The sequence below is a fragment of the Lycorma delicatula genome, chromosome 7, assembly GCF_047948215.1.
Source record: "Lycorma delicatula isolate Av1 chromosome 7, ASM4794821v1, whole genome shotgun sequence".
Classification (NCBI taxonomy): Eukaryota; Metazoa; Arthropoda; class Insecta; order Hemiptera; family Fulgoridae; genus Lycorma; species Lycorma delicatula.
In genome coordinates this window covers 90,532,007-90,556,840 of record NC_134461.1, presented here as the reverse complement: position 1 = coordinate 90,556,840, position 24,834 = coordinate 90,532,007, and the positions used below count along the sequence as shown (strand labels likewise).

At 34.0% G+C, this 24,834-nt stretch overlaps 1 protein-coding gene across 1 annotated transcript; it reads right to left on the bottom strand.

Moving 5' to 3' along the window:
- Positions 1-13,541: 13,541 nt before the first annotated feature.
- LOC142328036 (tyrosine--tRNA ligase, cytoplasmic-like) lies at positions 13,542-24,034 on the bottom strand. Its single transcript, XM_075371484.1, has 4 exons — positions 23,895-24,034; positions 22,050-22,290; positions 20,110-20,249; positions 13,542-14,624 (listed from the first exon to the last, which is right to left on the bottom strand). The coding sequence occupies exons 1-4, from the start codon at positions 23,976-23,978 to the stop codon at positions 14,235-14,237; spliced, it is 855 nt and encodes a 284-aa protein (XP_075227599.1). The 5' UTR covers positions 23,979-24,034; the 3' UTR covers positions 13,542-14,234.
- Between the last annotated feature and the right edge of the window lie 800 nt (positions 24,035-24,834).

Below are 24,834 nucleotides of genomic sequence, written 5' to 3'. Positions count from 1 at the left end.
TCAAGTCCGTGTAAAAATAAAACCATTCTACTATACTGCTGTATTATACAAATAAACAGCTGTTGTGTGTATTCAATTGTGATGCACACTGCTTACAGAGAAATATTTTTATACTTTGTATACAATGCACATGGCAGTTAAAGTATTAACAGTGTAATGTTTGTATTAATAATAATGTAACACATTAATTTGATGTAAAAAAAAAAACTGTGAACATAACATTTCTTATGTCACTCATAGAACTGCTCTGTGACAAAGTATTCTCCTCTGATGGTAATGCCACATTGAGAAGGGATATTGTAGTGAATCTCCTTCAAAATTTTACTTGTTAGGCAAAGTTTACAACTTCTAACCTTTAATATGACATGAGATAGTCACGCCAAGAAAATCCAACACCATGTGTTGATTATACCCACTGTCTCAACTCGCTAGGAAAAATTAATGTATGTGAAAATATAATATAATATTTATTATTAAAATACAATATTTATTGAAAATTCAAATAAGTTATTAACATACTTACCACTATATTAATAAAATATAATATTACATAAAAGATAAACCAAAGCACAGTGAAAACATAGTGAAACTTAGCATATTAATTTCCAAAAATTGATTTTCAAGGTATCCTGCGTCATCAGTTGGTATTGAAGATGCAGAATATCACAAAAATTGATTATTAGAAATTAATATGGTAAGTTTAATTTCTGTATTTTGCCAGTTTATATTTTATATAATATTAAATATATATAAATAAAACTACAGGTCTGTATGATACTGGTTTTTTCTTCAAGTTTAAACACATGCACCTAAGTTTTAAATCTAAATTTTTTATTTTAAAATTAAGATTTACAATAAAAATGTGACCATTGTGCAAAAAATACGTTAGCTCCACAATTAGATATTTTTTACTTTAAAAGTGTAAAATACAGTTTTATTTATTTTCTGTAAAACTTGCTTTTGTTTAAATACAGACTACTTTTTATTACTGCTTAAAATTAATCTGTAAAAAAAATGAAATGATTTCTTTTTCATAGAAGTCGTAAAAATTACATCTGATATCTCAAAAGAGTGGGTGAAAATAACATAAGAACTCAAGCATAGCAAAGTCTAACAAAAGTAAGATTTCTGGTCAGATGGGCCAGAAAGTGTATTATTATTATTGTTCGTAATAATTTATAAAACAACAATATTGTCTCAACACAGTTGGAAAATATTTCTAATGAAAAACTTGTTAATTTTAATTAAAGAAGAATGAGTACATTCTTTATATAAAATAAATATACCCAGCTGTTAAATATTATAAAACAAGTATAAATGTTATTAATATGTCCCAAAGAACATCTAACATAAGCTATCTGCATCACAACTTCAATAAAATGGTTAACTGCATCTCTTGCAACTTTGCTTTCTTGCCAGATTTCAAAATACCTGAAATTTCTCTGAAGTAGATCCTGGAAATTGAAAAATATAAGTAAGTTTAAATGCTGAAATCACATTCAATCGATCCAATTCCCATAGATCACAAAGTTTAAACTGACACAGGTGTAGCATAAACTATTTTTGGCATTTATTAATGAACTATGCTGTCATTAACTGAAATTGGTTAAATAAATATATGTCTATTAATTTACTGAAATCTTATTCAAATTAAAAATGTTGAAATTCTTAGACTTAATCTTAAAATAAGAAATTCTTAAATATATGAAAGTAGTATAAAATACAGTGGAAATTGCATCCAACAAGAGTAAATCCATACATTAGTCTACTTTGCTTATAATTTATTATATTCAAAAAAAAAATTTTAATGGTTCATGAGTGGCAAAATGTTTGGAATGCTACTATGAACAGCAAACTTCACACAATTAAGAACACTGTGGAGGTCCTCATGCAGAAATAACCGATGAGAGGAGGTTATCTGCCATTAACGAATAGGGCACACTAGGATTTCGTATGGAAAGCTGATGACTCAAAAAATGCACCAGTTGTGCCAACTGACAGTGCACCACATCCTTTGGATTGTATCTATTATGCGGCATTGTATCACAAGTTTAAACTGGAGGCAACGTGAAAACTATTCTAGGGGATAATGTAATTTTTTTAACTTAGTTTTTGCCGTTTCTTAGGGTTGTCCGTTTATACCCAGATATTTAAATTACTGATGTGTGTATCAACTATTCATGGCAATTGCTGTTTAGCAGTTAAAAATGTTATTCTAATTGAGACATAGAATATAATATCAGTTTATTACAACAAATATGCTCTGTTCAGGCGATGATAATGCTGTAACATTTTTGCTCAGAATAAACAAAAAAAATAATTTTTAGTAATTTTAAATATATGTATGAGATATGTTTATTTAAAACACAATGTATCACATCTGCACACACATTTTTAAAATGTTTTATTTAGCTCTCTTAAGTAATAATCAAATCTTGCAACTGCTATATCTTTTGATCTATAGTATGAAAATCAGTGAAATTTGGTACATGTATGTAACTTCAATGACAATGGCACTATGGTGTCTGAATTTGATATGACCCACCCCCACGCTACCCCTACGCTAAATTCATGCATTTAGTCGAACATTTTCATTTCTCATGAACTATCGTATGAAAATGATTGAAATTTGGCACACGTATGTAACTTCGATGTGTAAAAATAAAAATTTTTACTTTTTTTTTAGTCTTAAAAAAAAAATATATTTGATTCCATATAAAAAATTATTTTTTAAAAAAGCTTTTATTTAACTAATATTAACATTAATCAAAAAAGGAAACAAATTATAAAAACCCTCTAAAAAGTAAAAAATAAATCAAATTGAGAATTTTAAATAAATATAATTCATTAACAAATATAAAAATGCACTGAAAAGTAAAAAATAATGATATACATATCTAATAAATAAAAAATAAATAAATATAATAATTATTAAATTTTAAAATAAAAGTAATGAAAATATTTAGTTAAATAAAGCGTGGCACAGTTTTTATAACAATGTTTTCGAATAAGTATTATTGTTGTAAAAATAAATGTGTTGTTTTAAATAAATTATAAAAACTGCGCCACGCTTTTATTTAACTAAATATTTTCATTACTTTTAATTTTAAAATTTAATAATTATTACATTTATTTATTGGTTATTTATTAGATGTTTATATAATTTATTTTTTACTTTTCAGTGCATTTTTATTTTTGTTTAAAATTCTCAATTTGATTTAATTCTTATTTTTTACTTTTTAGAGGGTTTTTCTAATTTGTTTCCTTTTTTTATTAATGTTAATATTAATATTAGTTAAATAAAAGCTTTTTTAAAAAATAATTTTTTATATGTAATCAAATATATTTTTGTAATTTTTTTTTGTTTTTTTTTGCTGCTGTTTTCAAAAAAGAAAAAAGAAAATACATGGTAAGACCTTCATATTATTATTCCCAGCAGATTTCCAGAAAGCAATCTGGCAGTGGGAAAAATACTGGTAGCATTATGTTAATAATAAATAGTGTTTTAATGTAGATGGGCTAAAATAACTTTGTAAATCATTTTTTTTATTCTCTCCATACTGTTAGGAAATGCTTTCCCACTGTCTTTGCAAGCACATTATTTAAAATGATATATGTGAGCTATGTTTGACTGCTCAGTTAGTAAGATATAAATTTACATAAAAGTCACAAAAATGTTTTTAATTAACAGTTAAAAATATTACATGGCAAGTTGAATAAAAAACAACAAATTATATTAAAAAATCATTACTATATATTAATAAAAAAAAATTTTACATCGATTACAGGAAATATAAATGTGGCATATAAAAATAGTTTGATATAATATTGTATTGAAAAGTGACAATGAAAGTAAAATATTAATATAAACAAAAAACTTTATTAAAAAAATACATTTACTTTAATATGTATATATTTACACAAACTTTATAAAATTTACATATTTAAAAAAAAGATTTTAATAAAATCCCTGGAATATTTATTTAATAATAAAAAAATAGTTTAATATAAAACAAATTGTCCATAGATACTAAACAACAGCTATAATGATAATGTTGCTAAACCTGAGTTACGTGGAATGTTCAAAATTGTGTGTTTATTAGTATGGTGATAAATCATTCATGAGGTTTTAAAATTCTGTATTTAAAAAAGTAGCACACAAAATTATGAATGATACATTAAAATAAACAAACCATCAAAGTTTCAGTCATCCCTTCATAAATGTTCAGTATGGCTTCCATATGACACACACCTATTTGGTAGTCCACTTCAGCCCACACACACATTAACATCCCTATTGATGGTCATAAATGCAGCTGTAATGCTTTCCTGTAGTTCAACCAAAGTTATTGGGTGTGTTGGCATATAAATAGTCTTTAACATATCCCCAAAGGAAAAATAAACAAACCGTGAGATCAGGATATCTAAGAGGCCATTTTAAGAGCGCTAAGTCATTTGCACATCGCTTGATCCAGCAGAGCGAGAGTTCATTCAGGAAGCCTCGTACTTCAGCATGGCCACTACCATGCTGAAGCATGTGAGGCTTCATCTTGTTCGAGTACAATGTTATTGGAGTCGTCTTTCAATTGAGGAAACTGCATCATATCAAGGGATGAAGTACTCGTCACTGCATTCTCCAAGTATGAAAATGGCCCATACACCTTTGTTTTAGAAATTGCATCAAAAACAAGTTTTGGGGAATTACAGCCACGTTCTACAGAATTAGGTTATTCAGTACAGTATATCCTGTTGTTATGGCGATTCACCTTTCCATTCAAGTGAAATGTTGCCTCGTCACTAAACACCAGACGGTTAGCAAAATCATCATCCTCCATGACTTTCTGCATGTCATTACAAAATTTGTATCATTTGTTGAGGTCATTTAATTGTAACGTTTGTAATAACTTTATACAGTACGGTTTCAGTCATAATCGAGTTTGCAAAATCTTCCAGGCAGTTGGCTGCAGAATATTGAATTCACTACTAGCAAATCAAGTTGACTTCTTTGGGCTATGAACAAAACTCACCCTGACTCCACTGTTTCAAACAAAATGCTTGGGCATCTGGTGCTTTTACCTTTGTACAAACAACCAATGTCTTTAAACTGTCGATAAAATCTTAGAATTCTTTGTTGGCCTGGTGGTTCCATTTCAAACCATCTCTGGCATAAATCTTGCATGGTAACGATGGATAAACTTTTCTGATATTTAGGATATAAACTTTTTTGAAGACAGAATGCTTTCTGTTGCATAGATGCCATTTTAGAAACTGAGTTTTTGCTGCTACTTGCCAGTGACTACTTTAAACCTAACCTGAAACCTGGACAGTTTCTGTTTATTTTTATATATCATTCATAATTTTATGTTCACTATCTTTTTAAATAGAGATTTTTAAAATTCAATGAATCATTTGTAACAGACAGAAAATTTCACACTAGTTTTAACTCAGATGCAGTAGATCTTTTTTTACTAATGATTTTCACATGTTACAAGTTCCCAGTACTCAAGTTTCCAATGGAGCAGTACAGGACAAGTAATGTTATTTTGTCAGTCATTACTATTTGTGAATTTTATATTCTGATGATATAGTAACAGTCACTCAGGTCCAGTACAAATTTAAATCTTCTAACAATAGAATTTAGCCTTTAGATATACCTAGTTCTACATAAAAAATTAGTGAGAAAGATAGAAAAAAATTCACCTTTTCCACAGAAGGGAAGATAGGATGCCCAACCATTTAATGTTCATGCAAAAAAGAAAAGTGCTTTAATAAGTTACCTAAATGTCTAGATTGTTTCTTCATATTGTTATCTATCGTACCATAATACCATTTCATCATAAAGCTTTCCTAGTTCAGTTATTAGTTATTCATGAGCTCTTTAATGGTTTCAGAGTACTAGGTAGCCAGTTTGACTTTCATCTTGGAATGGAATGCAAAGTTGGCAGGAGTCTATTACTCCCTACTTTATCGCAGAACCTGGACAGAGTCCCTTGCTGCTGGATCATTCTAATCGGGCTTGTTTTTAAAAGGGTTATTTTTTTTTTTTTTTTTTTATCTCGGATCTAATTTTTCAAGTTTTGTCTATTATTATTTTAGTGAATTTAAGACGGATTTAATTGCATTCCAATCCGTTGTTAAACCAGCGTTATCGAACCCATTTCATGGGCCGACCGCGGAAGGCTAGGCTTATAAAGCCTGTCCTCCCGACGTAATTCCCCTTCAGACCGTCCACTGAAGTCCTTTCGGTGCTAACTCTTTAATAGGCTAGCAGGAATACGCCACAACGGGGCACTAGCTATAAGGAGAGAGCAATGCGTCCCCTTTTCCGGAGGAGTCGCAATTGCTGGGATATTTTGTCTTACTGTAAGTTTTTTTTTAAATTTAGACCGCGTTTTTGTTTTATGCGCGACTTACCGTGTTTGACGTCTTCAAACTATATAACTCGCGAAAACTTTTCACTCGCGACCCCGGAAACGCGTCTGACGCACTATTCCGTTTATGGCTCATGCGATATGGAGGCCCCTAAGCCTGGTTTGTCGATTTTCGGCTACCGCACCGCACCATCACGGTGGTTCGTCCAGTACGGCGTGAGGCCGCTTCCTTACAACTGTCGGAGTTGGGTCCTCTCGGCAGATGTCCCGAAGATGACTGTGTTCGGACACAGCCGCTCTCCCGAACAGTCTGCGCGCCTGCGCCACCCCCACCTCGGACACGGATTGAAATCTCGCATCAGATCGGAGAGTGGCGTTCCTGACGAACCACGGAGCTCCAAAGATCGTCCGCAACGCGATGTTTTGGACGGCCTCGATCTTCTTTTGAAGCGAGGAGCTCAACACTGCCCCCCATGCCGGGTAAGCATATGTTAGAATCGGCAGTACGTACAGCCGAAAAATGAGGAGCTTAGTTGCCAGTGGGTACGGGCTGGCACTGTTCAGCACTGGGTATAGCGAGGCTCTGGCGGCCTTAGCCCTCCGGGTCGCATAATTTACATGTTCGCCGAAGGTAAGCCGCCTGTCCAACACCACCCCCAGGTACTTAACTGTTTTCTCAAAAGGGATTTTCTCCCCTGAGATTTCCAGCTCTCTGGTCGGTTTTCGTGTCTTGCATGTGAACATCACGGCCACCGATTTTTCACCGTTGACCCTGATTCTCCACATGTCGAGCCACGGTTCCACTAAGTCCAGCTGCCTTTGGAGCCTCCGGACCGCGTAATCCACATTTGCGGATTCGTAGAAATATGCCGTGTCGTCTGCGTAAAGGGCCGTTTTGACCCCTTCCGACAGCGGCATATCGTTCACGTACAAAGTGTACAAGAACGGGGAAAGTACTGCTCCTTGGGGAACCCCAGCGGCTATTTCTCTGGTAGAGGAAATCGTTTCCCCTACGCGCACGACAAAATGTCGGTCTAGCAGATATGACCGCATCAGTCTGACATAGCGGTACGGGATCGCCGATCGCGCTAGCTTATAAAGCAGCCCGCTATGCCAAACTTTGTCAAAGGCCTTGGCCACATCCAGAAAAACGGCTGCAGTCACCCGTTTCCTGTTCAGGCCTCCGACAAGGTCGTCTATTATTTTTACCAGTTGGAGGGTGGTTGAGTGACCCTCCCTGAACCCAAATTGCTCGGGCCGCACTTCTCCCTCCATGTATCGCCTCAGTTTTTCGAGAAAAATCCTCTCGAACAACTTAGACAATACCGGTAACAGGGAGATTGGCCTATAATTCCGTGGGAAAAGTAAACTTTTCCCCGGTTTGGGTAAACATACGACTTTGGCCGTTTTCCAACAATTCGGGAAATATCCAACGTACAAAATGGACGTGAATATCACCGAAATTGCTGTAATCACGGAGGCCGGTATGTTCCGGAATGCACGGGCGCTGATCCCGTCGACACCCGGGGCCTTGTCGGGGCTTGTGGCCTTAATGGCTGTGGAAACTTCCGCTTCAGTGACTTGGTCAATCTCTAGAGGGGCGTCCTCCACCTGTGAGAAATAATCTACAAGAAAGGATTCCACCTCGGTTGTGTGCTCGTCGTTCGGGGAGGGAGGGGGGTTTGGAGTGAACTGCTCCTCCAAGGTATCGGCGAATACCTCGGCCCTCTCCGCCTCCGAGTATGCAAGAAAACCTCGCTGCCCCACAACCGGATGGCGAGGCTTCTTCCCTTCTCGCAGTCTCCTGTTCAACCTGAACACCGAGGAGATGTCGTCAGAGACCGAGGCGAGGTATTCGTTCCACGAATCCTCTCGATGGCTTGTCAGCAGTTGTTTTACCCTGTCCGTTTGATTATAAAAGGCCCGCTTATCAGCGGGGGACAGGGTGATTCGATATCTCCTCCTCAGTCGTCGTTTCTCCGTTATGGCTTCGGAGATATGAGGAGGGAGGTCGTTTCGAACAACTGCTCGAGTTTTGGCCGATGAGCTGCCTGCCAGGGCCTCGGTCATTGACGACGTGACGCGCCCGACAGTGTCGTCGATTTCCTCCGGGGTGTTCAGGAGCTCAGGATTTACCGGCCTGTACTCCCGCTGGAGGGTCTCGTAGAACCTTTTCCAGTTGACTGACCTTCGGGGTATAGGCGGGGGATCTCGGCCACCCCCTGCCTGACCTAGTTCCAACAGGACAGGGGAATGGTCCGAGCTGAGGTCTTCTATCGTTTCAATCATGAATGGGAGAGTACCCCCCTTCATAACTGCGATATCCAGCACGTCAGGCCTAGATCTGCCTGAGCGATGCACGAACGTGGGCACCTCAGGGCCTACGACGACCAAGCGGCGGGCTCTCGCCCTTTCGTACAGCAATCTGCCATTCGGATTTGTCAGAATGCTGTTCCATGACACGTGTTTGGCATTGAGGTCGCCCATGAGTATCACGGGGCCATCCCAATTTTCCAGCACGGCATCCAGATCTGCGCCGGTTACCGCGTCGTTCGGCTTGCTATAAGCCGAAACCAGCCGATACACCGTGCCCAGATGCTCCACATGCACACACGTTTGCTCCATCACGTTTGTATGAAGAACAACGCGCGTATGCATGTGGCGTCTGTGGACTAAAACCGCAGTTCCACCAGAGGTGCGAGATCCGGGTCGAACTGGCCTATCCGTCCTATATGTAAAATAGTTCCGAAGGGTCAGTTGCTTGTTTGGGTTCAAGCACGTCTCAGACAACAGTATCACGTCTATCAGTAGATCCTCGGCCAGACGGCATAGTTCCTCCGTCCGGCCTACTACTGAGTTGGCGTTCCACTGCAAGAGTCTGAGGGTGGGCCTAACCATACCTGGACAGTACAGCCATGAGGCACTCTATTAAGGACTGAATACAGTCCTTGAGAGATTTTGCCTGGAGCAGGCGTGGCAAAACCATCATGATATCTGGCAGGATATCCTTCACTGTCATCTGTGACAGGAAGTCCATGCCAGTGGTCTCCAACGGGGTAGCCGGTTTCGGATTGCCGCTGGGGGTGCCTTTTGGCGCGGCCGCCCTTTTGGTGGGGCGCGGGGCCACAGGGGCCGCGGTGTTTTTAACAGCCTGCTTGGCCTTCCCAGCCGGAGCAGGCTTTGCCTTTCCCGTCGAGGAAGGCTTGGCCTTCTTCGCCGGGGCCGGCTTTGCCTTTCCCGTCGAGGAAGGCTTGGCCTTCTTCGCTGGGGCCGGCTTTGTCGCCGCCTTTTGTTTTACCACCTTCTTGGTGGTTGCCGCCGGTTTTGGCTTGGCGGGTGTTGGGGAGGTTACCTCCCCTTTTTTCACGACCGCTTTGGCCACGGGTGCCGGCACCTCCGGTTTGGGGACTGTTTTTCCCCCACCGGCAACACGGGCCCAGCTGCGGCCGTCCAAAGTCGCGGGCTTTTTAAGTCCCTTGACTTTGTTTGTCTGCTCCTTATAATAGGGGCAGCCCCTGTAATTGGCCGGATGTGGCCCCTTACAGTTGACGCATGAGGCTGGTTCCTCACGCGGCTTGACGCAGGCAGAAGTGTCGTGGTTTCCACCACACTTTACGCATTGCTGGGCCCTCTGGCAGTAATTGGACGAGTGTCCAAATTTCTGGCATCTGTGGCACTGGGGTGGCCCCCCTCGTGACACAAATGCAGTCACTGCGACCTTGCAGTAAAAAATACTGCCAAGGTCATAAATGGCCCGGGCCAAAGGGGTCCTCTTAAGGGCCACTAGGCAGGTCGGGGTTTCCCGACCGTCCCTTGTGAGGAGCTTCTTTACCGAAACCACCTCATAGCCAAGGGAGGTCAGTTCCTCCCTTACTTCCTCCGGGGCAGCCCCATAGGGGATCCCCCGTATAACCACCTTCAGCTCCCTGTCCTTCGGGAGCTGAAAGGAGTGAAAGGCGATTCCCTTCGAGTGCAGAAAACTCTGCACCGCCCGGTAATCCGCCTCGCTGCCCAGCTGCAGCCTTATCGAGAGCCCGGTGCTTTTAGCCACCAGGCGCCCCCCAATCCTCGACTTTATGTCCCTCGCCAATGCTGGCCACTCTTTCGGGCAGTCCAGCATTATCGGCGGGATTTTCTCCCGCCTGATGGTAGCAGGCTGTGATGGGGCCCCATCATCAGCCTGCGAGTTGGCGGCTGCTGCAGCCTTGCTACAGCCCGCTACGGGCTCCGCCTCCATAGGAGGCGCGGAGTCCCGGCGTTTCTGGCGCTTCCTAGCGCCAGACCCGCTTTCCTCTCCACCGTCGGACAGTTCCGTGGTGGGAGAACGGGGTGGAGGAGGCCTTATTTTTCCTTCCATTGAGGAAAATAAGGAAGAAAAATTTAAAAATTAAAATTAAACTTAATTTACACTTCTTAATCTACACTTGCTGTAAAATAAAATCACTGACAAGAAAATCAATTAAAAAATAAAATTATTTTAAAAGTAGCACAATAGTCCTATAATAATAGGCTATTTACTTAACGTATTCACAATGACTACAAGAGTTCACTTTACATTATTAGAAATATTGAATAGTATAAAAGTAAAATTAAGAAAAGGATTATCCTTTTCTTAATGTGACTGGCCTGTAGTCCAGGTAGCTGGCGGCCCGGCTGATGTCCTAGCAGACCCTTCTCACATTGTCTGGCGACGCAGGTAGAAGAACTGTTGAACACCTGGCTGGACTGGTTACAACTGACAATTCACAGAGCACAACAAAACACAACCTTTCACTACAAGAGCCAAGGATGGAATCCACTTTCATCTTAAAAGATAAAAGTAAAAAGAAAAGATACTGCTCAATTGTCAAATGCTGTGTATATGGGCTTAGTCAATCAGGCTGCTCAAGTAAAGCCAGTAGACATGGTACATTCAAAAGAACCACATCATTTCTTTGGATTAATTTCCAAAGCTTCTTCGCCATTTTTAAGTAGACACCTGACATTGTAATCCCAGTTCCTTGAATTGTCTGCAAAATTCTTAAATACAAGCCATCATTATCAGTTTGATAGTACCTGCTTGTATTTTTTACTTTTTGATTAATGATTGTTTACCAAATTAAACATATATTACATGCCAAAATAGAATTATCATAAATGTTATTCAGTTGGATGTTAATTGGTCTAGCCTTCCACTAGCAAAATATAATTGTGCCTTTCTCCACTCAGTTGATAGGAGCAATAATGGCATTTCCATGTTTCATAAAATTGTTTTAAAACCAACAAAATAATTAAGTTACAAGTTAGATTGTCATAAAATTACCATGCAGAAGGTTTATTTTCCATGTTGCTAAAGAAAAACGTTTTTTTTTTCTAACCAATCCGAAGTCACTCTTGGAGCCCTATTAATAAATTTTATTTTGATGTAGTTTCAACTATTTTTGAGAATCTCTTACGTCCATCTGAGAAATAATATGATCTGTGAACCTGATCATGGATGAAATTGAATATTAGTTTGATCAATGTTTTATTTTTTTTTTGAAGTAAATTTATGCTTGTGAATTTCTTACTATTTGTGAGTTTGTGGTTTTTATATACAGGTGATTCAAAGAAACGGGAAATTTTGAAAGTTGTGTTGGTAGCCGTGGGCGATTGGTACCACTTGATAAGTGGCGCCAGCCTCTCTAACCTAACCTGCCATTTAGTTGTCATGGATCCTTGGAGTGGTGCGCAACGTGCATTTGCTATCAAAGCGTTTTACAAAAACAATGACAGTGTGGAGGGAGCGCGTAGAGAATTTCGCCGTCATTTTAATCTGGGACGGCACGAACGTGTTCCATCAGCACATGCAATTAAAACATGGATATCTACTTTTGAGGAAACTGGTTCGGCAATGTAAAAGAAACCTCCAGGCCGTGAGCGAACCGTCCGTACACCACAGAATGTTCAAGTTTTACAAGATGCTGTCACAAAAAGTCCACATCGGTCGTATCTCAGCATCTTTATAATTGCATAGTTCAAGTGTTCGAAGAATGTTAGTGAAGGACTTGCAATACCATCCATACAAGTTGCAGATCGTCCAGGAACTGAAACCGAACGATGCAGTTTTGCGAGCACAATTCTGTAATGTAATGCTTCAGAAGATAAATGATAATGAATAGTTTGTTCACAAACTGTGGATGTCAGACGAAGCGCATTTCCACCTCAGTGGATTTGTTAACAAGCAAAATTTCAGATACTGGGCACAAGAAAATCCTACGTAGCTACACCAGCATCCGTTGCACAGACAGAAAGTGACCGTGTGGTGTGCTATGTCATCTTACGGTGTTATAGGCCCTTATTGTTTTGAGGATGACAACGGTCTTGCGATTACAGCGACGTCGGCTCGTTACGTAGCCATGCTTGAAACCTTTGTTGTGGAACAACAAAAGAGATTTCCACCAATTCTTAACACAGCCTGGTTTCAACAAGACGGAGCAACGTCACATACTGCACGAATATCGATGGCAGCTGTACGCCGATTGTTTGGACAACGTGTCATTTCACGAAATGGTGATATTAGATGGCCTCCCAGATCGCCTGATCTCTCAGCTTGCGATTACTTTTTGTGGGATCACCTTAAAAGCAAAGTGTTCCAAAATAGACCTGCTACAACGGAAGAGCTGAAGGCAAAGATCCAAGAAGCAATTGCGGAAATTACAGTTGAGATGTTACGTCAAACCATGAACAATTTAACGAAGAGATTTCATGAGTGTTTACGTAGAGGAGGTCACCTGGAAGATGTCATCTTTAAAAAATAAACTAAAATGTATGTATCCTAAAATGGCAACATTTGTACAATTACATGAAATAAAATTCATTTTCTAAAAATAATTTTTCATTAACGTTATTTAATTTTTAAAATTTCCCGTTTCTTTGAATCAGCCTGTATTATCAGTTTGTGTCTAAATTTTATAAGATGGTTTACAAAACTTTATTCTGTTGTATGATGGTTTTATACTTTTTTTAAGTTTTTTAATAAATATCCATTTCCAAACTGCTCAGACAAACATTTAGTTTTTAATTTTTTTAATTGTTAAAATGCATTTCATTACAGTAATTAATCGGTTTTATTTTATCCGTTGCTGGTTGTATTTTTTTTAAATGACAGTATTGAGAGGATGACTAATAAAACTTTAAAAATTGATTTTTTATTAATAAAAGTTTTATTTGATATATATAAATAAAATAATTATAAACATAATGGTGTACATTATTATTCTAAGAGGTTTGCTTGTATTTCTTATATTATTCACTGCCATCAGAATAGAAATGAAAGGATGTACTCTATTTTAAACATTTTGCTAAGTTCTAAATATCTCAAAGGAACACTCTTTGGCCTGATATGATCAAACCCAGAATTTACAAACATTGGATGCTAATTTCAGTGTTGCATGTATAAATAAATATATATCAGAAATACTTGGTTTAGGATATCAATACATTTTTTGTAAAAACAATTTGTCAGTCTTCTAATTTTTTAAGTTGTTTTTGTTGCTTTTTTTTATATCTATTGTATCAAAATTAAAAAAAAATCTGCATAAAGTTAAAATATGACTGTGAAGTTTCTCAACATAGATTACTGAACTTTTATCCTGTTATATATAGATTTTTAATGTAATGTTTCTGTACATATGGAATAAGTTATTTTATAAAACTTTTTTAAGATTTTATTTTCAATGGTTATTTTATGAAATCTACATTTATGTAAAAGTGATTTGAATTTAACAGCTTTTGATTGAAGATTATGTTTATTTTTGCAATTTTTTTCTAAAAATAGACATACTTAATCGTTTAATCAGTATAATTTAGTAAAAACTTTTTAAAATATTTTATATACAAAAATTAATTAAAAACAGGTTCTAATATTTCACCATATGATAAATTTTTACAAGAAACATAATTGAGTTTTCTACCCATTACTAACCAGGGCACTGAATTATAATAAGCAATAAAATGCTCTACATGTAAACTTTTAAATATTTTTATCATATCATATTTATATGGGTACAGTAATTTAGCTGGTCTTGGTATATGACGTGTTGTATATACCAAATCACCAATTGAAGAATGAATAGGTGGTTGAAGAATTTCTACTAAATCACTTTGTAAACCATATAATACAATTGCATTTGAACTTACACCATGAATTTTTCGTGATTTTATGTTTATAAGACATATAACTTGTCTTGACATTAACTCGATTCTTCTATAGTATGGCCTTGCTCCTGACACCTGTAAATATTTATACACCAGTTTAGACTTTAATTCAAAAGTATTTAATCTTTATTTAAAAACAGCCAATATTTTTTTAATTTTTAGATGAATGTATAAAGTTCCAATATATTCTATCTTTGCTGAAATCATTTGTGTTACTTCATGATTAAAAGCCTAATGAAGCCATTGTTTGTTTAAATATGTATCTCACTAGAACCAAATAAACATCTCATTAACATATAAAAATTATTTGTGTTCATCTATGTCTGAAATACTGCAAGTGTATGGAAATTCAGGAGTATGAATGATATTACATCCAAATATTAAAGAATTATTTTATTTAGAATAGATTCCCAAGCATACAAAATAGTGCAGATTTATATACCAGTTTCTTTAGCAGCAAGGTAGGAAATAATGTGTAGGTAATTTAATCAAATACATTAAACAAGATGACATTTTTTTAGTAATATGTAATTGAAATTATATAGTAAAAAGGAAAGCAGATGGAGATAAAAAATTGAAGAAGGTAGATTTGTAGCAGATGAAAAAGAATTTTTTCTTTGCATATTAATTACAATTGTGAACAGCCTCATAAATCATGAAAGAAGATTCACTTGGGTGAGCTCATGAGATTAGAAAGATGCTATTTAATGGTTAGGCAGAGACTCTTAAAGCAAATTATAAACTCTAAAACCCACCCAGGAGCTGACATGGGTAACGACTACTAGTTGATTTGTTAAGACTTGTAGGTTGAGATATAAAACTGTGAATACAGTTAAAAGTTTGGAGAAACCGTTGGTAAATGCCTAAAAATAATTCCAAAAAGCAAATATTGTAGATAATGAACAGACGTCTTGATCAAGGAAATATTGAAAACACCAAGAGAAATATTAGGTGGAAGGGCAAATTTTGATAGAAAACCATAGATAATGAATGAGAGGTATATTACTATTGATAAATGAATGAATTTTAATTGTGAATGATGAAGAAGGTAGGAAACTATTTAGAAAAAATAAATTAACATTATAAATTCATAAATTATTAATTTAATAATTTCACTTAAAGTTAGAAAAGTTTTTTAATACTTAAATTGCAATAAACTTAGAATTTGAGTATTTAATTACAGTGACTTGAAGTGTGCAAGTTAATTTTCAGACCATGATAAAAAGTATATGTTGTATTGGTAATTAAAAAATATATTTTTAAGTTTTTAATAGATCTTAGCAAATTTTCTAACGAACCTTGCATTAAGTTGCTGGAAAAGTTGGCTTATCATAAGTTTGAAGCCAAAGCAGATTGTACAGCCTTCTGTCATACAATCCACTTTTGAGACTTAGTTTTCTCCAAAATTCCTTTTCCAACCAGAGAAGCAGCATCTGATTTTCGAAGTCAGTATAGAAAATTACATGAAATGCTGACAAAGAATACTGCAATTACACTATCTACACTCTCCACACATTTTTAATAAATTCAAAAAAATTTTTTAAATGTAGAGGAACCTAGAAATGATTTATAGTGCTTCATTGACGAAGCACTTACGTTACTTGCAGGTGAGATCATATTTGCTGTAATACACACAGAATGTCTAAAATCATGTTAATAGGGGATTTCAATCAAATACCATTCACGAACAGATCAAATAAATTTGATCAAGTAAAGTATCACAACGCCAATAATATTGTTCCAGTATCTGAGACATTGAATTTATCTTACAGATTCACTAAAACCACAGCTCTTCTTTCAAACTATTATAAAGATGGCATGAAGACATGCAGCTATATCCAGAATGAGTTTAATCTAAAGAGCTTTAATACTCTGCAAAGTATTAGAATTGATAAAGAAAAATTCAAAGTGTTAATATCTAAACAATCTGAAAAGCGTGACCTATGGGCATTGGGGTATGATGAATCAATTATTCACAAGTACCACAGAAGGCAGAATATGCACATAGCTGTAACATAAACCATAATTAAAGAAAAAGATATATAAAATTCAACTTTGCAGTGCATAGTATAAATAACTAAACATGAATTTTTTTGCCTATATCACACCAAGCTCATGGGTACAATGAAGAAAGTCCTTACCACAAGAGCTTTCCCAGAACATTAAGGAAGACAACCAAAGTAAGAATAAAAACATTGCAAATAAATCACCTTGACAGAATAGGGAAACTTAAATTAGCTGAAATTGCATTTGCCGATGATGATATAATTTCACAGAGAAAATCAACATTTAAAAAGATCAACATATCAAAAACGACAGCATTCAAAACAGATCCCAACATACAGAAATTCTTATCTGCAGGAAATAATTTTGCAAAGCAAGATAAAATTTCTCAAGGAAAATTAACACTAAACAATAACATAATGGAATATAATAACAAACCTCTAAACAATGTCATTGCAACAAATACACATGGCAGCCATAACATGAAAAAGCAGAATTCATGCTCATACCATGAAAACAACCACCAAGATTTTTTATCAAAATGTTGATGAACTGTCAGATAAAGTTGGTTAACTAAAAACCTATTCAAGGACATTAACCCAAATGTCATTTTTACTGAGCATGGACTTCCTGAAAACTATTTAAATGGGTTGTTGTCACCGAATATCACTGTCACCAGAACAATATGAAAGGAGGCATTGTCAAATTTGTAATTAAAGAGCTATTGAATATGACAGTACGTGTTACAACTCAAAAACCTTTAGTATTGAGCTTACCTATGAGGATGCTGCCTTAAAACTAGTCTTTAAGAAGAGTTTTCATAGTTGGAATATACAGATCACAAGGAAACTCTGAAAAAGCCCAAGGTGTGATCACAGAAGTTCTTGAAAGCTTGCCTGTGTGGAAGAAAATGTTATCAACCTGGGGGACATCAAAATGGACTGCCTTGATCCAGCCTACAACCTTGAACAAGGTCCAAGTCACTGTCTTCAGACTAACCATTCGAGACTACAAGAACTGTTAGCTTTGTACGATACCACCAGGCCTGACCTTTTACCCACACAAATCATTCTACATGGCAGAACTTTCATAGATGTGATTTGTACCAATCATTCTGTAGCTGAATACATAACTGAAGTAATTTTTACTTGCATCTCAGACTAATCAGGACAAAACCACTCCATAGATATTGGATGGAATATTACCATCAGGACTACAATTGAGTAAAGAAAATACAATGATGAGAACATATGATTGCTTAAATATCTCCTCAAGAAACAATCCTGGGATAATGTCTTCAGCTCTATCATCTGTGGAAAATGAAAATTACAATACCTTCCTGAAAAGCTTCACATATAATCTAGATATTGCATGCCCTTTTAAAAAAACTGTTCCTAGAAAAAGGAAAATCCCTCTTCATTTTGATAATGTAATAAAAGTGAAGAAGGAAAATTGCATACAACTTCAAGACAAGTACCTTACAGTGGATCACAAGAGGACAAAGCAGAAGAATCCGTCAAGAAAAAAAATATGATCTCCACTTAAAGAGTACAAAGAAGAAAACAGCAACCAAAATCATAAATAATACCCAAAATAAGATCAAAGCAAAGTGGATAATTATAAACCCATAAATAAAACCCAAAATAAGATCAAAGCAATGTGGAAAATTATAAACCAAGAAAAAAACTACAAGATTGCCAAAAAGCATTCTGTTCAGCTGGAGTCGAATGGAACAATCACAAAAAACCCTGTTTAATTGCCGAACAATTTAACGACTGCTTTGTAAACGTATTAAAATTTTTGAACTATGTGATAAAAATAACAAATCAACCACTGGCCTCCCTCATTATATTTTACAAAACGATTTAGTACTATGGCCAGCTGCCTCAGAGGATGTATCAAATATCAATAAAAATTTTAAACCTAAAAACTAAAGTTGTTTAGATGTTTCATGAAGTCTATTTAAGCAATGTATGGGAGAAATTTACACCTTCTAACTTACATCATAAACCTTTCACTCTCACAAGGAAAGTGCCTTCCAAATTGAAATATACCAAAGGGTACCCTAAATACAAACAAGGAGACAGAACAAAACAAGAAAATTACCGACCAATATCTCTCCTGTCCACCTTTCCTAAAGTTATTGAATAAGTTGTTTTGAACAGACTCCTGGACTACTTAAAAAGGAACAATCTTCTTCCTCAAGAACAACACAGTTTTATGACAGGATGTTCAACAGAACTGCTGTTATAAGTTTAGAAGAACAACTTATTCAAGTCTGTAAAGCTGAAGAAACATCAACCGCAATATTTTTAGACTGTAAGGCCTTTGACAGCAATTGCCATGACAAGTCCTTTACCAAATTAAAAAACGTAGGAATTAAAGACAAAGTTGCAGATTGGTTTAGGAACTATCTTAAGAAATTAACACAAGAAATAGAGATCAAAACTATTAAAAAAGGACCGAACACAGTACAAACACTAATAACTCTAAGAGGTATTCCTCAGATCAGTTTTAGGGCCTGTTCTATACCTTATACCGTTTACCAACTACTTAAATAACCATTCTGTATCTCTTATGTTCACTGACAACACTACTGGTACAGAAAAATAAAACCACTGAAGAACTGAAAATCAAGTCCTTCATGGCCATGAATATGGCCCAGCAATAATGTGAAGCAAATGACTTGGCAGTAAATAAACTTAAAGCCAACAACTAATCTTGGGAAGGAAGAAGGATGAGGTGACACATCAACCTGACATACAAGAAGAAGAGGAAGCAAAATTTCTTGGCGTGATAATTATGAGTTCTCAGGGCCTGCTTGTATTAACCAAATGTTTGGGAAACGGCTTATTTCTCAATGTATCAGTATGGCAAGAACTGCCTAAAAAAGATTGTCTTTCACTTTTTGAATCACACCTTAGGCATGGAGTAGCAGTATGGGGCAGTCCCTCTAAAACCAACTTGCAAAGTACCTTAGTGCTACAAAAAAGAGCAGTCCGCATTCTAACAGGAATAGCCCTTCACGAATCATGTCGTGCAATATTTAAACAACAAAGGATCTTAACTGTATCATCACTTAATGTATTCTATGTACTTAATGTACTTAAGTGTACACAACTGACTGTACACTATATGCAAAATAACAAGGTTTTCATAGAGGAACTGACATTCATAATTACAACAAAAAATCAGCTAACAACTTTGCACTCTCAGTACACAGACTAACACTCTTTGAGAAACAACCGACATACACTGGAATGAAGTACCTAAATATCCTACCACCTGAGGCAAAGATAGCAGACTCCATTAAGACAGTCAGAAGAAAAATAAGAAACTGGCTTCTACAATGACCTTTTTATACACTTAAAGAATTCAAAAACTAGAGTAGGGAACTATTTTTTATGTAACTAGAACTAACCATATTGTCACATATGAAGCTTATGTATAAGTTTTTAATTTATTTCATTAATATAAGACAACAACTGTTCTCAAAGAATATGTTGATAGAAACAGAAATAAAATAAATAAATAAGTTGATTTATAAACTACTTACAGACTGACGAAAGTTTCTTTGCCCAACATCTAGAGTAAATATATAATATTTCTTATGATTTGGATGAAAGTCTACATCAATTATTTTACATATTCGTAAATCAAGTGTTGAGAAATTCACTCTTCTTATTATTTTGGCGACTGAAAATTTTTTTAATTAAAAAAAAAGAAGTTAATCAGCAGAAGTTTGTGAAATGATAATAAATATGATGTTTCCAGTAAAGAAAAATTTAAAGATTATCAATACTTATTTTCCTGCTAATTACTGACTTCTCAACATAATTGATACCATTGTCTTAAGCATTTAACCTAACATTAGTTGCTACATCTTTTGCTCCAGTATTTGGCTAGTGTGAATGCTCTGTTAACCCGTAGATTTAGTTTAGTTTATGTTTTTATTATTACTGGTGAACTGAACTAAATAATAATTTAAAAACTTTATAAATAATTATAAAAACATAAGTTTCTGAAAAAAAATTAGCTATGACAAATTTTGTCTTCAAAATATCTATATATTTACATATTCTTTTTCTGCTGTTGATAGTGGTAAAATTTTCAATGCATATCAGTTTTTTCTCCAAAAATAAAGCAGAGCATGTGTAATTCTTGTTTGCCCCAATGGTGATTAATAAGACCAGAAATTAGCTTATGCATCATATACAGAAAGTTCATCATATCATTCTGCAGTCAGTTTTGCCTTAGAAATGTATTACAAAATCTCCTTTAGTTTGTTAAAATTTAACTTTTAATATCTCTGAGTATTAAAGTGAAAAAACAAGTAATAGTCATGGAGTGCAAATCCAGGCTATGCAATTAAAAAATTTATAAAATTTACCTAATTACTTGGATCGGTCCAAGCATCTTCACTGCTAGGTAGATTCATAAATACTAAGAATTCAACCTGCTGAGAGTATTATCAAGTTGTCAGGTTATGTGAATTTTTTTTTGGACCTTAGTGGTGCTGAGTATTGTCATATGGAGCAAGCAAATGATGCCACAATCAACATTTTCCCTTTTGCTTTGAATAACTCTTCAAAATCACTTATAAATTCACATTAAACATTAAATTGCACATTAACTGTTGCCTCTTTGGACAAAATATCAACCAAGAAAATTAATTAAACTTTATACAAAAGACTAAAGCTATAATTAATTTTTTTTATGGAACAACAAATGTTGGTTCATTTCATATATTGAGATTAATCCATGCTTCATTATCAGCATCAGATAAAAATGTAAAAACTAACCTTATATGTAATAGTTTATTAAAATTTTCAGAATCTAGTAAGAAAATGTTTTATAACCCAATTTTTACATCAAAATTTCTTAAATTGTAGTTTTCAACACTTCAGGCTATATTATGAATTTTGTAAAAAATTATCATAAGTTATTTAATTTCACTTGTTTCATTACGTACTCTTTAATGCAGAACTGTTATGAATTACAAGTAATTCAACAGATAAAAACAACATTGTTTTATTTTATAAATCATTTAAGAAAATTTTTATTAGGTTCATTAAACACTAAAATATTATTTATACATTTTTATCTAACTGATGTAAAATGCCATGTATCATTTGCATTTTTTACAAATTTTATTTTATGTTATTAAAAAAAAGGTCATTTTACACATAACAAACATTATTACCAAATGAAGTTGTAAAACTGTTCTTTCCAGTTTGTCAGATTTCCAACTGATGTAGTTTCCATTAACATAAAATTTGCTGATATTATTCTATGACATTTTACAACCAGCTTCCATAAGAAATTTACAATCACTATTTCCACCAAGCATAGTTATATTGTATCACCAATAATTAAAACTGTATCAGTTAGATTGTGAAGAAATTTTACCCTGAGATATGAAGATTTAATTTCAATAAATAAGTATGTATATAAAATATCCTAAGATAGTAGATCTTATTAACATCTGTCAAATACCTTCATTAATATTTTGTTTCCTTATGTTCGAAAATTCTTTATCGTCATCTCTACTGCTGTCAGATAAATTATATTTCACATCCTTATATACTGGTGGTTTATATGCAACGTATTCAAATGATATATTACTGGATTTTTCATCATAATAGTCACAGCTCTCTTTAGCTACATATCTTGTTTGTGTATTGCTACCTAAATCATCAAAATATTCTTCAGAATAATAAACTCTACAAAAACATACCTGTAAAACATTAAACAAAATAATTTATGAAAATTATTCAACAGAATAATAAATTTAACCAGGTTAGATTTGATTTGATTAAAAGAACTGCTGAGAATTCAGGTTCGGGAGAGGCTCAGAGGAAAGGAAATTAAAATTTATTTCATATTACAAATTGTTCAAATATTTATTTGGTACTTTATTCATAAAAAGCCACTTTAAAAAAAAATATTTTTCTTTTAGAATTCATATTCTTTCAGATTTTTAAAACTGATAATTGTTAATACTTTCCACATTTAAATGAAAACCCTCATTAAAAAAAATAAAAATAATAAATATATATATATATTTTAGTTTCTAAATATATATATATATTTAGAAACTTTCAAAATTTGAGTGTAAAAATTCAAATTACCTTTGAAATTGAGTTCATTGAATGTTCATAATTTTAATGAAGTCTTATTTTTACCTAGATATTACAAAAGGAGAGTACTCTGGGTGACATGTTTTTTTACGAAATTCTAAATTTATATTAAGTATTATTTCATCACATAAATGAATTACTGAATATGAGACAATTTGAAGAATGTAAAATATTCAAACAGGCAGTTGTTAGATACCATTTTAACAAAAAAACCAAAATTTTTTGAACTCATCAAATGTGATATCAAATGAAAGAGTTTGAAAACTAGATCCCAAAACAAATAATGTAAATATTAACATAAAAGTTCAGGCAATCTCACATGACACAATTCACTCTCCAAAATGACAGCCATCTTTAAGAATAACAAGCAACAAATACTACTAGCCTTACTAGAAAAAATGAGGAATAAGTGTTTCCTATTGCCTTCTCCAATGAGTTAAATATAAATACAGTTTAATATTTGTATCCCTTTATAGTCATACCTTGATTGAAACAAAAGGCTTGAAAAATCATAAAAGATCCGTGATGCAAATTTTTTTATGATAGGCTTTTTATTAATTTTGAACATTATACAAGTTAAATCTTACACTGAACTAGGAATTGTGGTTAAAAGAAACTTGATACCACCAGGATATTGATTCAATATAAAGTTATAAAGTTGTTTATTTATTGGTAAATAAAACTTTTTATTACTTTTCAGAATTGTGGGATTGATTTAAAGAATTACATTTTTTTTGAGTTTCTAATATTCAAAAGTATGTTGTAATGATTTCAAGGAAAAATTTATTTTCTGTTCCAAAACATATTTATGGATTATAAAGCCTGAGGGGCAAAGCAGTTGTCTGTTAAAGCAGATATCATGTAATAGTTCGCACATCAATTGAAAGATGGATTTTCTTATTATTCACATTGACTTAGAAATCTGGGAAGATAATGAAAATTTTATTATTCTTCAGAACTTACAAGTTTTCTCCAGCCAACTGTTGTGTTATAATTTGCTTTACTTTTCAACAACAGCTAGCTTTCTGTTCATAATTAAAGATGTTTCTTATAAAAAAAATATATTTTTTGTTTCATTCTTTAATTTACCACATTTGTGAATGAATTATTTTGAAGAATAATAACTAATAAATAGATTTACTTAAACTATTTTATTGTGAATGAAAGTTTAAACATAACATTTACTTAATTATTCTCATACCTGTTCAAATAATACTATTGATAAATAACTACTATACACTATCAGTTGTCTAATATTAATTTTTGAGATAAAAATAAAAAACATTTTATGATATTTATATAATACTGAAATTACCTTAATTTCAGTATTTTTATTTTACACAGTTCATTTTCATTAATTGTATTAATTTGTTATCAATTTGATTGTGAAATAATTTAAGATAAGATAGGTTTTCATGTTTAAACAGTTTATTTTGTTGAAAAGAAAAAAGATTAATCATATTTTAAACTAGACTTTCATTCACTTAATGAATGAACTAAAGTAAATAAAACTCACACATATTTTTGACCTGGTTAATTAAATTATTACTTTTTTCTGTATAGAGTTACGCTGTTCAATGCAGAGAATTTTATAGCTGATGCATTTATCTAATAATAATAATATATTGCTTCAACCACAATCTTTGGATTGTGTCTTTTTTTGAGTTTATTGTCTGCATTAGTAGATTTATATCAATAATTAAAACACTGTTGCTGTTTTGTTCTGAACCAATTGGTTATCCAATAAATTGTATTAGCATTATTATTATTATAAATAAATTAGAATATGCAATTGTTCTGTTCAGTCAATTCCATTGTTTGTTATACATTCCATTGAATGACATTACTTTTATTGCAAAAAAAAACAATAATAACGCAACAGATTTCCTTAGGTTGTTTGCATGTGATTATAGCTTTTTACCATATAAACAATTGTTGACTGTTTGATAAAATTTTTTACTACCAGTTCATTATTATAGCACTACGACTTCAGTACATGTAGATTACATTTTTTAAAAATTGCACTTGTTTGTTCTCTAATTTTTGCATTAGTTTTAAGAAAAATTCTGTATATAGCCCAGATGTTCACAATCAGTATAAAAAAAGGAAAATGTAAGTAGGCATCAGCCTGAAATGACCAG

What these genes read in the sequence shown, in the direction of transcription:
- LOC142328036 (XM_075371484.1), bottom strand. Translation starts at nt 23,978, where the DNA reads ATGTTTTTTATTTTTATCTCAAAAATTAATATTAGACAACTGATAGTG. An exon ending in GAAACAAAATATTAATGAAG is followed by an intron (nt 20,250 to 22,049) that starts GTATTTGACAGA and finishes AAAAATTTTCAG; the next exon opens with TCGCCAAAATAATAAGAAGA. An exon ending in AAAGAAACTTTCGTCAGTCT is followed by an intron (nt 14,625 to 20,109) that starts GTAAGTAGTTTA and finishes AAATATTTACAG; the next exon opens with GTGTCAGGAGCAAGGCCATA.